Here is a 17,266-nt window from a genome sequence, read left to right on the forward strand (position 1 = left end):
ATAAAAAAGACACATCCGTTTACAATAATTGCAATGAACTACGTTCAAGAACAATTAAACAACAAAAACAGAAATCAAATAGCCGCATTTGAAAAAAGAATGCTCTAAAAAACCAAAAAACTGTTTAAATACCTTTTCCTCAATTGACTCTAAATCAGTTCGAAACAATGTCTGCCTTATAACTACTTGGTTTTTGCACCTCTTACTACTCAAGCGTGATTAAAATTACTACTCCAACTTGATTTTTCATTGACAAGACGTCAAAAAGTGTGAATAGATCTTAAAGACCGCACCAATAAAATTCAAATTCTTTGAAAAAAAAACATTTTCCTGTCAGTCTTATTTTTATTTGCAAAAACTCAAGAAGTGTAATAAAATATTAAAGTTCATCAATTGAAATCACTGGAGACCAAAAAATCCCCAAAACAGTCTAAAATTTTAAAGTGAAATAGATTTTAAAAGCATTTCATTTTAAAATTTTGGGCAATCCTTTGGACTATTTTGGGCAATCCATGCAGTTGGGCAATCCATTTTGAGCAATCCAATTTTGGACTATTTTGGGCAATCCATGCAGTTGCTTCATTTTAGTTCAACGACTCATCTGTCCAGCAGTTCGATCTATTAGTTCAACCTCCTCATTTTGTGATGTTTAAAAGTTCTTATTTTCCTTTATTTGCAGTTCAGTTGTTTTTCGGTTAATTTGGTATTTTATTATTCAGTTTAAGACGCTAAATCTTTGCCTGGTTCCTCTCCACAAAAACTTTAAGGAAGTTGATTTCGCCTAGTAGCGAGCTTGAGCTAAGGTGGCTAGCATAAATTTAACTGTAAGATTGATGGCAAGAATGAAAATTGAGTGCAAGAAACCATTGATTTTCCCTAGGGGCTCGTTGGGCTTGATAGACACTGGTGAGAAGAACTAAGGGCGTGTTAACAGGGAGTCCACAACGTCCTTCTCTTTTTTAGGCAGCTTCCGTGATTTCTACTCTAAGACTAAGACCAGCAAAGCTGCTCAGTCACTAATGTTCTCAGTTTTTCTGTTGATCACATTTCTGATGAAGTCAAAAATGTTAGACGAAAATTCGATAAAGCAAAAAGTTGCATTGAAGCAACCACAGGGCTAAAGTATTTGCTCCAAACGTTTGACAATTAATCGCAAAAACCACTCTTCAATGTTCTTCTGCAGTCATACCACTACACTTCTGATTGCAGCAGTTTTTCAATTGAAGAGGCATGTCCCCAATGCTCTCAGCACTTCGTAACAAGACGTGAATAAAACATTTGTCCAAGCCTCCGCTTTACAAAGAAGTTAACTACTTCTGCAATATCGCTTTAATACGTAAAACTATCAAAGCGGGTGCGTGCGGTGGGCGGGGGGTAGAGAAGAGGGGTCCAAACTTGCCAAAATTGGCCTTCAAATCACAAAATTATACCCCCTCGGCAGTTTTGGTGGAACACTTGTCGAGACTAGATCTCTAGGTGCACTGGATGGAAATTAATGCCCTCGCATTACGTGTTTCCAATAAATAAAGTAGAAAAATCGATTAAGCGGAAAATTGCATGAAAGACTAATAGGAGCCAAAACATACCCGGCAGATTGCCGGAAAATAGCCGCCGTTGATTCCAATAAGCATGATTGGGATTGAAATAACAGAAGATATTGAAAAAAAAGATTTTTGTACAAAAACATTTTTTTAAGTCCGATTTATTTTGATGGCATTTCGTAGTTGAACATACTTCTGTTTCTTAGAGAGAGGCTACAGGGGCTACTATCAATAACAATAAGCATTAGAGATGGTAAATAAGACTTATAGGAACGACGTTCAAATAGCGGGCATCTAAAATTGGGCTTTATGGGTTTATCCCGTTTCTAACTCTGACTTCAATTTTTATACTGAGTCTGTTCATTTTGAATTGCTTTGCTGAGCAGCTGATGTTCAAATTCACTTTTAGCAGAATGAGAGAAGAGAGAAACTAGCCTAGAGAAGTCAAAAAGATTTCACGCAAAATGTTGAAAAGGCGGCAAAATGAGGTAAAGCGAAACATTTTTTTATTCGACGAAGTAAAAAAAAAAAATAGGAGCGCTATAATAGCCGGCTGAGAAGATGAGGGCGGCTATTAATAACTGCTACAAAATTTTTTTGAAAGCAATTAATCGGTCACAAATCTTCTAGCAGTTAACGAAATTACCACCGGTAAAAACCACATTAATGCTACAAATTCATTGACAGTCAGTGAAAACTTGAGTTCTTGATAACGTTAATTTGCCTGTAAATCTATTAATATTGCGAGATTCATAAATATCAGTAAAAGTATGTGTATTCAAGAATAAAACAGATAATTTATGAATTTATTCATTTCAGTGACACTTTTCACAGAAACCTGAAAGTTGGAAGAAAGAGAGAGAACAACTTAAGCCCAATACACAATCACGCAATGTTAATATCAAACAAAAATCAAAAATATTAAACCATTTATAATTTACATCGAATATTAATGACTGATAAAACTGCAGCAATGTACGATAAAAGGTCAATTTTAACAAAACATTTTAGCCAGTATTTTTGCAAATTATCAAAAGAAACTGCAACAATGGAGTAATTAAAGAAAGATCGATTTTGGACAAAAAAATGAACTTAAAGATCAGAAGTGTTAACTGGGTTTAACGTTAGAGGCAATTTATAAGGACAATAGGTGTACCCTAGTCGATTCAGGATGTTAAAATTGCCAGAATCCCGGCAGGGCCAAATAATTTTTCAATGAAGGCAAAGTTTTCGATGTTAATATTGCAAGAGGACGCTAATCTTGGAAGAATCTTACAAGATGTTGCAAGATTAACATTTTTTGGAAGAATCTTAAAGATTAACATCCTGTCTCGGCCAGGGCAGTAAATAAATAGTGACAGGACTCGACTCATTATTTGCATGGTTAGTTTGAGACAATCTAGAGGCAAATAGGAAATGTTAACGCTCATATTGAATGATATATCTCGATTTAATATTTAATCTACTCGACTCTGCACCTATAGTTATCCTTATAATTAAAGATTTCGATTCTAACATTCCTTCATTTTCAGGAAGCCTATTACTGTTAATGCAATCAAAATATTTAAGTGAAAACACGGGAATTTAGTACAATTTTTTCAATTGAGATCAATTATATTGCGTTTTACCTGCCTAGGAAAATGAAGTTTTTTTTTAAAAAATCATGAACCCTAAGAATTCAAAAGCTTTCAAAATCTTTGAAATCTATCAATTTCGCTGGATATAACCCACAGAATATTAGTTGACACCAGTGGAAGTAGTTACTAATTACTTCTAATTTTACATTATTAAATGATCTAACCCGACTATTGCGATTGAATTTATTGGTCACGTTCTTGCAATGCCGAACATTTAATCTTTCCACGAGAGCATCGAATATAAATAATCAGTTTATCAATTGTTTTTTAACATTTCGAAAGACACCAATCCAAACTCTACTCAACCCATTGCGTTTTTCCTTTTCCTGATTGCCTCGGTCGTTTTCTTGTTCAAATTCCATAATGGCAGGAACTAAAAACTCCACCGGGCTGTGGTGTAATAATTGAATAGTAGTACGAGAGTGAGTGCTTGTGTTGTGAGTACGTCGGTGGATTAATTGGTGGAAAGTGCCTCCTTTAGCTTCTGAATGGCATTTGGTGGAATTAGCAGTCCCACCACCTTCTGCCCATCCGTTGTCTTCAGTCTGATTACCTGCATTTTGCTATTCGTTACCTAAACACCGACCCATTACACACAATTTTTAGAGGAAAAACGAATAGGAAAATTATAACATAACCGACTAACGTCGGGGAAATTGCTTTCGAACGAACGACGACCGGTTGGCTGCGGCTAAGCAATGGTGGGGGCAGGGTTATGGGAGCGGCGGACGAGAGGGGATCCGATTTAACCACGTTGTAGGAGGGTGGACGTGGGGTGGGGGGGGGGGGGGTCAAATTAAAAGAACCACCCTTCACACCCCGAAATTGTCTCCTCAAAACAGTTTCGGTGAATCGCACACTTAATTAGCAACTAGTAAGTCGCAAGGCTCTAATAGGAGCTGCTCAGCCACTTAATGCCCTCCGGCTCTAAAAGAACTTGATACCCGCTGGGCGCTATCTGTTTATCCCGTTTTTGAGGACGAAAAGTCAAGTGGGTCAGACAAAAAAATCGCATTAAAAAACCACAGGACTAACATAATTGCTACAAACTTCATTTGTGAGCAATTAATAAGTTAGTTTAGAATGTCTAAAAGTTTGACTCAACAAGGGACATTGTCGAACAGTTTTCATGAAGATTTCCAACTATCTACCATTATTGCTAAGAGTCCTTACTACAACTAAATAGGCTCAGCTCAACAGTTCTAACAAATACGCAACAAAAAAATCAAATAGGAAGCGTTTCCTAAAAACTTCTAACAAATGCCGTGTGAAAAATCAATTTTCTCGCACTAATGAAATAAACATTGACGTACCTGAAAAATCGAATCTAAAAAGTTTCACATGTATACTTGAAAAAACTTTATATTTAAAGAAGGTATAGGCGTTATTTCTCAGTTCTCAATTTTTCGTTTGTTTTTCCCCTCAATTACTCTCTTTTGTCCGCAAAAAACGAGGGCAGTCGAAATTTGCGTCCTAAATTGTCTCCATAGATCATATGAGCGTCAACTTGATGAGCTTGATAACTATTTTGACGTCAATGCTGAGTAGTATTCTGCAGTTTTATAATTACAGCAAATTAAATTAACACTAGCAGGCCCGCAAAGCCATTAGAAAATCATTTACACGAATAGAAGACTTAAAAGAATTTAAGGTTTCTGTTTCGCACCAACTCGGGATCGAACCCATGCCCCTCGCTTAACAGCCATAGTTCTCTCAGCTTACGCTAACTATGCCTATTGCACTCTGCAGCAAATTTCTGGACAACGGCGTTTATGACCCGCTTCTTTTTGCAATACCGCATGCTTTATGGGCGCGAAAATGTGCATATTAGGAGCTCAAATACAATGGCAAAGCAGGTCTCAAAATGCATTTATTATGCGATAGGTTGCATGATAAATGAACCATAAAACAGGTTACGATAGGAGCAATGTTAACAATAGTGCTCAATTGCGACTGATAATTATTATAATAGAGCAAGATAAGACAGAAAAGCGTGAAAAACATAGTTGAAAGCTAAGATTGTTCTAGAATAGCGCAAAACCCGTAAAGCTAAATTCTTGCAAAAAAACACACGTTTACAATAAAAACTTCAAACTTCGTTCGCAAGCAATTAAAAAACACGTAGTACCCAGGACAGTAAATCATCCCTCTTCGCAAGCATTCATTCAAGCCCTCAAAGCCTCGTGGTAACTGCACCTGACTAACAGTCTTTTCTCCCAGGTTCGGTTCTCACCCATCTACTTTGAGCCTTTTTGATCAATGACCTCGCTTAACCATGCTGTTCAATGCGGCTGTTGAAAATGCGCTTCGAGGGGCTCAAACATGCAAAAATTTTGTCCCACTTGAGAGCTCACGCTTTTCATATATAGTAGGATTACCATTTTTCATCCCCCAAACACGCACCCACACAGGAACAAAAACCGATTCGCGTCGCAAGAATTGCTCTCGAACGCCAGGCGGCATGGTGTTGATTAGACACGGTTTGGAACCATCGATCATCAAAACAGCAGTCGTCAATCTTAGCAAGTGCGCTATAACCACTACAAATAACCCTTTCTCACAATGCTCCTATTTTATCAATAAGCATATTTCAGATTGAGAGAAATTGAGATCACGCAAAAATCAAGCAGTAAACTACCTGTCTTTTGTCCCAGATTCAATTCTCAGCCATCTACTTTGAGCCTTTTAGGTCATTTATCTATCTATCTATCTCTCTCTATCTCTCACTCTATCTCTCTCTCTCTCTCTCGATATACTCGCTTAACCGTGCTGTTCAATGCGGCTCTTAAACATGCGCTTCGAGAGGCTCCTTAAAGATGCAAAAATTTTGTCACACTTAAGAGCTCACGCATTTAATATATAGGATTTAACTGATAGAGATTGTTTAGAGTTTGTTTGAGATTACTATTAAAGATTGTATAGGCCACTTTTCAGATTTTCAAGTGAAAAATTAAACCAACTCCAGCGCGCTTTTCATTTGACTATTAGAAGTCACCAATTTCGTTTCGCTCTTTAAAACCTTAATAAGAGAGCAATTGAGATGACGCAAAACCCAAGAAGTCAAGCGTGAAAAAGTCACTGGAGAAGTCAAATTTGTTCAAACGAACGGAGGAATTGCCTCAAACTTCGTTCGAGAGCAATTAAAAATTACTATGGATACGGAGTTCGTGGAAAAAAGAATTCATGGAATTCTCATGAATTCGCCTACAAAAATTACGAACCAAAAAGGTAGCTCATACAGCAAAGTGAAGTATTTACACAAAAAGAAGGATGACGAATTCTTTTGTAGTTATTTTCGAGGAATTTAGAATTAAAACCAGATGCACTGCCCACTCGGCTATCAGGCCTACTTTTTGTTCTGCTGCAACCAATTTAATATTAACAACACGTTTTACTCCGGAGTGAGAGCAATAGAGCTCACTCAAAATGAAGAACGAAAGCGTGAAAAATTAACTTGAGAAGTCAAAGAATGTTTTAGAAGAAAAGCGCAAAAACAGTCAAGCCAAAAATTTGCATAAAAAAGACCAACACATTTACAATAATTGCTAGTTCAAGAGCAACTAATAATGGAAATCATGTCCTTATTGAGCCCGAGCTTGTATCATGCAACAGAGTAAAATTCTCAGAACTGTTTCCTTTCTCAGGTGGAATATAACCACACAATTATACCTATATTAGTATTCATCCCCTTTAATGGCTAGTCCCACCTACTATCGGGCAATGCAAACCATTATTTCTACATTAGTTAATTCCCGTACGGTTGTAAAAAATGGAAGTTCTATTCACAAGGAGAAGTTCTAAATCTAGCATGTGATACTCGGTAACATCTACTGATGTTCAACTTCTGCCTCAGGAGAACTAGTAGGTGACAACAAATAAAGATTAATAGATGACCGACCTGTGCTAGCATGTTCTCCACTCTATTCCACACAGACAACACACTCCCACTCAGAACATACAGTTTGCGAAGCCTCTTTCCCACGTCACAGTTCACACGCCGACAGCTACCATGACTGAAACAGAAACAAACAAAACATAACTGACAATTCTCTGAACTGACAAGCAGAGAGTTGATTCGATTGTAGCTTGCTTCAGGTGGGACAATGAATTCATTTAAAATACATTTCAGCGCACTTTTGATTTCGGCGCCTCATTCCCCAAGAACAAAAAATGTAATACAAAAAATAAAAGAGGACTATCTTGATTGGATTTCATAGTTAGTCACACACCGTTTCTTAATGAGAGAATATAGGTGTACAAGGATTAAAAGCAAACATATCCGGTACATTTATGGCAAATAGTAGCGAAAGACTTCCTTGACCTTCATAGGAATTGAAACAGCAAAGTATACGAAAAGATAAATTAGTCACCCGTTTTTTTTCTAGTTATAATGGTCGGAGTCGGAGTGTAATGGTTGACATACAAAGGAAAAGCTCCAACAAAAGATAGCTCCATGAAAATGAAATGCACAAGGTTTACAATAAAAAAACTCTAGTACTCAAGAAATGCAGCAAAGTTTAGATGCACTCTGTTGATCTTCACATAGTTAAATTTTCCAAACTTCATTCAGTGTACAGTCAATTTTTTGCGTTAACTAACTCCAAAACTGATCACGCAAAACTGCCCTAAAAGCTGACGCAAAAGTGAGTAAAAAATGATGACGTCACGTACACAGATTAAACTGCACCTCTAGAAGGAAGAAGTGACAGAGCTCCAAGGAACATCGACGGAGACGACGATTTGAAAAAACATAGCAGGACCAGTCCTTAACTACAATTCAAATAATTGAAGCAACTACAGACAACACTATCAGCCTCCTTAAAAACATAGCTGGCAGCTTGCCAACAAATAGCCGCAATAGCTACGTAGATCTGCAGTCTCAAAAAAACAGTAAAAAAGACATACAAAAAAATTCGTCTTTTCATTGAAGGCTGATGTTATATTTTAATTCAAAATATGTATAAGTTTTTGCTGCCTCTATTAGCTGCTCTCTAATAACCTTCATTTAAAGTGACATCCGCCCATTTGACCTTATCTCTTTGAATTAAAGTAAATAGAAGTAAATTTCAAAGTGAGGAAGTCATTTTTGTGAGTGAGGTAAGTCAAAAGTGACCAAAAATTTATTCACGCGAATGAACCAAAAAGGTCGCTCCACTAGGAGCAAAAAAAATGACGTCACACACGCGCTTCAGTTGAAATTGCATGAACGAAGGAACAAAAAGCAGATTTGAATTGGTGTGACGTCATATGGTAGTAACAAAAATCGCGACGACGAAAAACATAGCAGGACAAGTCTTGACGTACAATTTAAAGAATTTTCATTGACAAAACAAAAAACTAGACCTAAAAACACGGACTATGGGTGAATTGGGAAAACCATTTAGAAAAAAATTCGATCCAAAAATCAAAAAAACAATAAAAACCAAATAGAAATTGCCGCATGTGAACAAAAAACCACTTGCGAGAGAGCGAATTTATGTTCAAACACCATTTTCTCACTCTACTTTAAAATTGGAGCGAAAAAAATTCACGCCGCAAAACCACTCGCTTTTTCCCTCCATTTCCTTTTCGGCGTGACCAAAATCACTACTCCAATTTGACTTCAAAAATCATGAAAATGTGTATACAGATCTTAAAAAAAGACAGCGCCCCAATACAATTCAAATTCTTGGAATTGTAAACAAACCAAGAGAAGGCCAATAAAAGCCCCAGGTAGCGCTGTGCGGCTATTAAACAGTCTCCAAAAAGAAACATCGAATACCAAGACGTTCACGAAAGTATATAGAACACTGAAAAATCGGAAAATCAAATTGAGTTTGTCTTATTTTCAGAAATAGCGTTATCGAAGTCCTTAATTCCGACAACGTCAATCTCAAAAAACTTTTACACGATGGGGTTCAAACAGCAAAACAAATTAAAGACAAGTAAAAGAACAAACATAAACCGACAAATGTCGGAAGAATTGCTCTTGAACGACAGGCGAGGCAATTTAATTCATCAGGGGCTCTAGCCTAGATCAATTTTTCTTTATGGGTGCAAAAAACTTTGACCCCACCGGGATTTGCACCACTGACCTCTCGATCCGGTGCCACCCTCACTAGCTACTGCGCTACAAGTCAGTTAATTCTGCTACGCCGCAACCGATTTTATATTAGCAACTTCGGAGCACTGGAGATCACTCAAAAATGATGAACGAAATCGTAAAAAAGTCACTTGAGAAGTCAAAGAAAGTTCTAAAAGAAAAGCGCAAAATTGTCAGGCGAAAGATTTGCATACAAAAGACAATGGTTAACAATAATTGCTATGAACTGCGTTCAAGAGCGATTAAAAAAACATATACAAACTTTAATGGAAACAATTATTGCGGACACTACGCAACAAAAGTAGAAACAAATGCAAGCAACAACCAAACGTTCAGAGAAGAGTCGAGGGCAATGAAATAAACAGCAATAAACTTAAACCACTAAATCGATTCAATAACGCCCAATTGGAGAACATTTGAGACCTATCATTAGTGAGACTAACTGACAGGACAACAAAAACAAACACAACCCAGTAACGTCGGGCGAATTGATCTCAAACAACCGGTGAGCGGTTGGCTTCGTCAGTAGCTAGCCACAGTTGAGTGAGGCTAGCTTTAGCTTGATTCGACTATGCAACATTTCGTTCTCTAGCCTTGTTAGTAAATAAATAAAAAAACTGATATTTTAAAAATTTGCTTATTGCAAATTTAAAAGAAAAGCTTCCAGATTTCGCAGTGAAAACTTTCAAATCTAATTTTTTTGTCTCTGGAGTTAAGTCAAGTAACCCATCTGCAAGACTTGAAAAGCTTCGTTGGCCAGTAATGATCGTTAAACTCAGAAAAGGACAAACATTTTGAAAGCAATCGCAAATTTTAACAAAATCTTGCAAAAATTCAATATATTAAAATCTTCAAAGACCATTTCATTGTCTCAAGACACTATCCGGTATCCGTATTCCAAGCTTTAAATAGTTTCACTGGCTCATAAAGATCCATAAACTTGGAATTTAATAATAGCTTTCCTATAATTTGAAAGAAAAATAAATTTTATCAAAAAATTGCTAAAGCTGGAGTCATTAAATTATTGATAACCATCCCATTAACTCCACAAACTATGCGAAAGCTTATCATCAAACTTTGGAGGAGGTCCCTAGGACCCTGGTGCCAAAAAAATAATTCAAAATTCAAAAAGATTGAAAAACTTGAAAAAATGCAAATTTTCTTAAAAATAGCCGACATTAAAATCGCGAAAACCATTCTATTACATCAACATTCCATTAAATCTAGAAGCTATGCAGTAACCTAAAATCAAGTCCTAGAGGACTTTGTGTGGCTCTTGAGGCTGGAAAAACCGAGAAGGAAAAAAATCAAAAAACTAGAAAAAAATAGCAAGTTGCATTAAAAAACTGCTTGAAAATTGTGATAATAAAAGTTGAAAACTATTCCACGGCAAACAGAATTTCTAGTTACTTATTATCAAAACCTAATGGAGATTTTCTTACTCTTGAGGCTCAAAAAACCTGAATAATGACTAAATGTCAAAAAAAATGAAAAAAAAAATGGCAAAAAAGGTCAAAAAAATGCTCAACTTCGTGATGTTAAAATCTTGTAGGACATTCCAATACCTCTAGAAAATATACAGTAACCTATTTTTAAACACTGAAGGAGATTCCTTTGCTCTTGAAGCTGAACAATCAAACAAGTTCTCAAAAAACTTCAAAGCAAATTTAAAAAAAAATTGCTAAAAATTGTGACATTTAATAGTTGAAAAACTATTACGTGGCCAATAACAGTTTGTCAGTAACCTATTATAAAACACCTTAGGGAGTTTTCTGGCCCCTGGGTCTGAAAAAACCTGAATAAGGACAACAAATGTAAAAAAAATGATAAAAATTGTGGTGTTGAAATCTTAAAAACATTCCATTACATTTAGAAACTATACAGTAACCTCTTGTCAAACTCTAGAGGTTCTCCGGCTGAAGAAACCTAAAAAAAGAACAATCTTCAAAAAAACTTGAAAAAATGCAAGTTTTTTTTAAAAAAAAATGCTAAAATTTGTATTAAAAAATTGAAAGCTATTCCATGGGAAAAAAGTTTTTTCAGTAACTAATTATCAACCGCTTAAGGACGTTTTTGGGCCTCTGCATCTGGAGAGACGTGAAAAACGAAAAATAAATGTCAAAAAAATTGAAAAAATTTGCACGTTTTGTCAAAAAAATGTAAAATTCGTGATGTTAAAATGTTGAAACCATTCCACTACCACTAGAAACTATGCAGATAGCTTTTGTAAAACCCTAGAGGAGATTCCTTGACACCTAAATTTGAAAAAACTCAAAAATGACAAAAATTTTCAAAAAGTTGTGAATAGTATTAAATTGCGTGTTTTTAGCGATCGCTTGTTCGTTAGTAGCCACGAGGGGGGGGGGGTCTGATGGAGAGGGGGCTGCGGGGTTGGCAACAGTGGGGGGGGGGGGTTTCAACAGCGCGGTGGGGGGGGGGGCGCAATAGTGGGGGGTCAACAGTGGGGGGGGGGGGGGGGGGGTGTCGCTTTTAGTTCGGGTGGACGGTAGCCTGCGGAATTACGGGTGGAATGAGGTAGAGAAGCGGCGTGTGGGTGGTGTTAGGAGGTGGGGGTTAAGTGGGAGTTAAGACTATTAAGAACAGTCTTTCTTAACATGAACTTATTTCTCTTTAACAGTTTTGATGAGGCTCTAAGAGAGCTGCTCAGCCAATTAATGCCCTCCGCGCTTTGCCTAATTGCCCCGTTTTAGGAGACGAAAAGTTAAAAGGGCCAGACGAAAAATCGGTCCAGCAAAAAATTGCATTATAAAAGACAACAGGACTACTATAATTGCTACAAACTTCGTAAAAAATGCTGCCAATTTACGTTTGAAACTTGATCAACTGAACGCAGCAAAAATTGACGATTACTAATTAGGAGATAACAACCCAAACGAACCGATAATTACATATCAAAGACTCCCAGGGCTCAGTTGAACATTAATGTAAATGATACAATAGCCCAAATTCGATGGAAATCTTCATAAAGCAGCAGCAAAACTTCAACATGCTCCAAAAATTCGTTCTACTCACTACATTTGATGACTACAGACAGCTTCGGACAATGAGTGTAGTTTCTCCCACAGGCTCTGGGCTTGTGCTGGCTCCACCTTGTTCATGACCTCCTGGATGTTATTCAGGGTCTCCAGCTTGGCCAAAGCTCCCACATTGGGACGGGTGAGTGTGTAGAGGAGCTTCTTATTGTTTAACTTGACTGCACTGACTAGCACCACCTACGCATACCACAGCAAATAATTCCTCACTTTTGACACATAGAACGCATTGCAGTACATGTTCACCTATATAGTACACCCTCCCTCCCACACCACTCGTCCAGAAATCCCCTCGAGGTGCAATACGTCCAAATATGACTGATGTTTTTCCATTCTAGAGTTACACGATAATTGTAACGGCGAGTTCTATATCTCAAGCTACGCGTGTAATCATAAGTACAAAAAGCACGAATCGGTTTGTTCGATCATGCGAAAAAAAAGTTTGTTGAGGCTAAGGGTAGGAATAGTTCGTAACTGATCTGTGTGATCAAACAAATAAAAAGGGCTTGGTATAAGCAGATATTAAAGCAAAAAGCCACTACAAATTGTATACAATTATAGAGGGGAAAATATTACTGTACCGATATCTTTTGCATATGAAAAAAAAAACGTGGTCAGCTAGAAGTATCTCAACAAACAAGCATTTGGCAAGGGGTTGAGCGCATTAAAAAGTTTTCGTTTCTATCATACTACAATCAAAACATGACAGATTTTCGTATTAAAACATACCCGGCAGATTGCCGGAAAATAGCCGCCGTTGATTCAAATAAGCATGATTGGGATTGAAATAACAGAAGATATTGAAAAAAAAAGATTTTTGTACAAAAACATTTTTTTAAGTCCGATTTATTTTGATGGCATTTCGTAGTTGAACATACTTCTGTTTCTTAGAGAGAGGCTACAGGGGCTCCTATCAATAACAATAAGCATTAGAGATGGTAAATAAGACTTATAGGAACGACGTTCAAATAGCGGGCATCTAAAATTGGGCTTTATGGGTTTATCCCGTTTCTAACTCTGACTTCAATTTTTATACTGAGTCTGTTCATTTTGAATTGCTTTGCTGAGCAGCTGATGTTCAAATTCACTTTTAGCAGAATGAGAGAAGAGAGAAACTAGCCTAGAGAAGTCAAAAAGATTTCACGCAAAATGTTGAAAAGGCGGCAAAATGAGGTAAAGCGAAACATTTTTTTATTCGACGAAGTAAAAAAAAAAATAGGAGCGCTATAATAGCCGGCTGAGAAGATGAGGGCGGCTATTAAACATAACCGACTAAACGTCGGAAGAATTGCTCTCGAACGACTAGTGGGAGCTCTAATCAATTGCAGCCTTCTTCAGGGGGGGGGGGGGTAGTGCGAGCCTAAATGGCACTAAGAAGTTCAATAGTGGGCTTCAAATAACCACATTAGAGGTTAAAATATACCACTATTAAGATTTAAACCACTAATACCACTAATAAGATAATACCACTGATAAGATTTAAAGTAAAAAATGGCACCAGTTTCAGCGCACTTTTCATTTGACTTTTAGTATTAAATTGCCGCCAATTGAATTCAGCTGCTTGAAATTGTGATTGAGAGACAAAGTTAGATCACGCAAAACGCAAAAAGTCAAGGGCGTAAAAGTCACTCGAAAAGTCAAAATTGTCAAGCAAAAATTTTGCATAAAAAAGACACTCGTTTACAATAATTGCTATGAACTTAGTGCAAGAGCAATTAAACAGTCATATTCTGAATGCTACTCTTCAGTAAAATTGAGTCTTCTAAAGTCAGGACTACAACTTAGCTATAATATTCCTAAGCTTTAACTTGAGAATTGAATATCTTGAATGATTCGATGAACGTACCGCTCAATTTCAAGCAAAAAGAATATACCTTTTTAGTTTGCATTCCATGGACCATCTTGTCCACGTAGAACCCCTCGCTCTCCTTATCCCGCATATGTGAGTACTTCTTGATTGCCTCCTCATAGGACACTCCCCTCTCCACAGACGCCTCGTACAACTCACAGAATGTACTGTCTTGGTACTCAGACCGGAACGTCTCTATCTTCCGCTTCGTTATGCTCTCCCCGTTCTTGCCCAAATCTAAATCCGAAACGTCACTTTGAAGAAAAAGAAAACACCCAATTGAATAAACCGACTACCGCCGGACGAATTGCTCTCGAACGACAGGCGAGGGCTGTTTCGTCAGTAGCTGAGTCTTGTGGAGGCTATGTTTAGCTTAAATGAGAGAGGGCAAAATGAGTAGAAAATTTGCATTAAAATATTATTTTTACAAAAATCAAAACTGACTTCTATGAGCTAAAGTCTATGACTTGTCTATTTCTTGAAAATTGAACAATTAGCAATAGATCTGATAACAAAACATAACCGGGAAATTGCCGGAAAATAACAGGATTGCTCTCAAACTTCATTAATTGCTATATTGTATATGAGGAATAAATTAGGTCACACATCCTGGGGCCTATAATGACCTGCAAATATCATCCTGTCCTCTCCCTTCAACATTAGCTCCCGGCGTTTAGCACGTCTTACTCCCGACCTTTACTCAACTCAAAAGCACAATATAAATTCTCTAACCGAGGATACCGAGGTCAAATTTGCCCATTTTCTTCTCCTCCATGATGATGGCATCCAGTGTATTTGTAAAGTAGTCGAACAGGGCGTTCTGGTGTCTCACTCGCATGCCCAAGATACGATTGAGGAATTTGGAGATAGAACTTGCATCTACAACACAATGCTTCAACGTACAATTAAAATCAATTGTTAAAAACGAATAAGCTATGGCTCTAAGGGTATCTATTAAGATGCTTCGGTCATCCAAAGAAAATCAGCTTCCATAAAATTAGATTTTATGGGTTTGAATGTAAGTTTTCTTAAACAAAAGAGCGGCAATGGTTTAGCGTTACTCTCATCCTACACTATTGGTCAGCAAAAAAGAACATGAAGTATAAAATTATATCGTCTCGTAATATTATTTACTCAACTCGGAATTCTTTACCCAAAAAATGACCACACTGATTCCGGTCAATTAAATCAACCGCATTTAATAAGAATTTCCCGAGACAAGACAAAAGCTTTCTGGAAATTAAACCAATTTTGAGATCTTTTCCCCTTGTGCCCACCCCGCATATGTGCATCCCCAAGGAGCACGTGCTATATTAGCACATTTAAATATGTACTGGCAGGTGTTCTGCAATTGCGGGGTGCGTAAAGTTACTGCGTGGGGGAGGGGGGGGGGTAATGGAAACGTGCACTGAGAAACATAGCATTCAGATACTCAGTTTATGGTCTTTTTCAATTGCTCAAGACGACCGATACCCGAGGCATGCGATGCAGAACAAATTATCTTAACATACCTTTGTCGAGAATCAGTTGTCCACCCATAGACTTCTCACAAAGCCCAACATCCACAAGACACGTCTTCATCTCTAAACGAAAACATGAATGCTCAGATTTGTGAAGAATAAAGCCAAATTAGTATTGTTGCCAAGGTAAACTATAAATCAATTGAGACAGCGATAGAGACCACTGATAACACAAACTACTGTTGTGTTATGCTATTATAAGCAAATACTGAGTTCGGCTGTTAATTTTTGAGAGAGGGAGGTCACATCACATATAGCCAGCAGATTGACAGAAAATGTCCAACGTTGACCCCCGCTGGCAGATGTTGGGATTAAAACAGGACGCACAATAAAATCGACTGAAAATTTTACTGGTTGTCTTAAATTGTTCTAATTTAGTCCGCAGCTTCATTAACAAAGATAAATAAGCTGAACTCATCCTTCATATTGGAGGAAAATAAGTTCAATACTAATACGAAATAGCATTTCCTCTAATCAAATTTGGCATCTTAAAACATAACCAACTAACGCCGGGCGAATTGCTCAAAAACGATCGCCGAGCGGTTTGCTTGGGTAGTAGGCAAGTGGGGCTGTAGGATACCGTAGCAATTAGAGGTCATGGTATCAAGGTATCAAGTATAGTCATGTAACAAAAGTCAAATTGTTCAAAATTAAATAGGAAATGTAGAAGTCATGAATTTTATGTAACCACGTTTTAGCTTCATATCCTTTGTTGATTGTCTTTATTACAGTTGATTTCTCTATATGCTTCCATTACAGCAAAAAATACATATCTATTGTTTTAAAGGGAAAGGCGTATTTAAATATTAATTTAGGATTCCCCGACTCCTACAATGGTGACCCTTAACTGTTAATATACGCCTAATACGGCAGCAAAACAACTTTTTTTTCCTTCAAGCTAATCAACTTTCATCGTTTTATTACAACAAATTCGAGTCGAACGTTACCTTTACTCGACTTCTTAATATTGTTTCTTGTTGCTCAACATTTAGCTTCAGGTGGCTACGTTGGAAGAGTTTCTGGAATCTCAATTTGTCCTTGCCGCAATAACAAATGATGAGACGAAATTTCAACACATTCTTTCTGCAATTCCTGAAGACGTTGCAATCAATCTTCCAATGGGCATAGACAATTATCGAGACATCAAAGATCATATCTGCAGCATTTTCCAGAAGTCAAAACAAAAAATGATTGAAGAAGCCCTGGGAATGATTTCATTGGACGGTCAAAAACCTTCATTTTGCTTGATGATAATTCAATGAAAGCTTGCTTAATGTAACTTGACGCTAGATGACGATGTCTTAAAGCACAGGTTATTGCGAACAATGCCAGTTTCTGTGAAAACGGCACTCTCAGCCCGACTAGAACTTCAACAATTTGTCCAATTAGCTGATAAAATTAATAGCTACTCAAGCACTGTAGTTGCCACAAGTCCTCCCGAGGTATTTGCAGCCTCTACACAGCAGATGCCAACAAGACCATTGTACAATCAGCATTCAACGCAAAACAACCAATCAGTAAACAAATCAAAGCCAAACAGATCAATCGAGAATACACAGACCTTTCACAGCAGGTCAAAGACCA

The 17,266-nt window shown here is 37.3% G+C and overlaps 2 protein-coding genes across 3 annotated transcripts in view; both read right to left on the minus strand.

Moving 5' to 3' along the window:
• Window positions 1-15,362, minus strand: part of LOC142344494 (galactokinase-like) — a 451,158-nt gene extending 435,796 nt beyond the window's left edge. For both annotated transcript variants that reach the window (XM_075396167.1, XM_075396166.1), the window contains exon 1: window positions 15,359-15,362. The gene's annotated coding sequence lies outside the window, so the exon portion shown is untranslated. The remainder of the gene's footprint in view (window positions 1-15,358) is intronic.
• LOC142344493 (protein strawberry notch homolog 1-like) overlaps window positions 3,146-17,266 on the minus strand; it is a 99,892-nt gene continuing 85,771 nt past the window's right edge. The window contains exons 21-26 of the mRNA XM_075396165.1: window positions 15,674-15,745; window positions 14,895-15,041; window positions 14,188-14,399; window positions 12,294-12,493; window positions 7,077-7,191; window positions 3,146-3,752 (exon numbers count right to left, since the gene is read on the minus strand). Coding sequence (XP_075252280.1) covers window positions 3,633-3,752; window positions 7,077-7,191; window positions 12,294-12,493; window positions 14,188-14,399; window positions 14,895-15,041; window positions 15,674-15,745 — 866 coding nt within the window. The 3' untranslated portion in view covers window positions 3,146-3,632. The remainder of the gene's footprint in view (window positions 3,753-7,076; window positions 7,192-12,293; window positions 12,494-14,187; window positions 14,400-14,894; window positions 15,042-15,673; window positions 15,746-17,266) is intronic.

This window comes from Convolutriloba macropyga, chromosome 8 (genome assembly GCF_964194025.1).
Source record: "Convolutriloba macropyga chromosome 8, txConMacr16.3, whole genome shotgun sequence".
Taxonomy (NCBI): Eukaryota; Metazoa; Xenacoelomorpha; order Acoela; family Convolutidae; genus Convolutriloba; species Convolutriloba macropyga.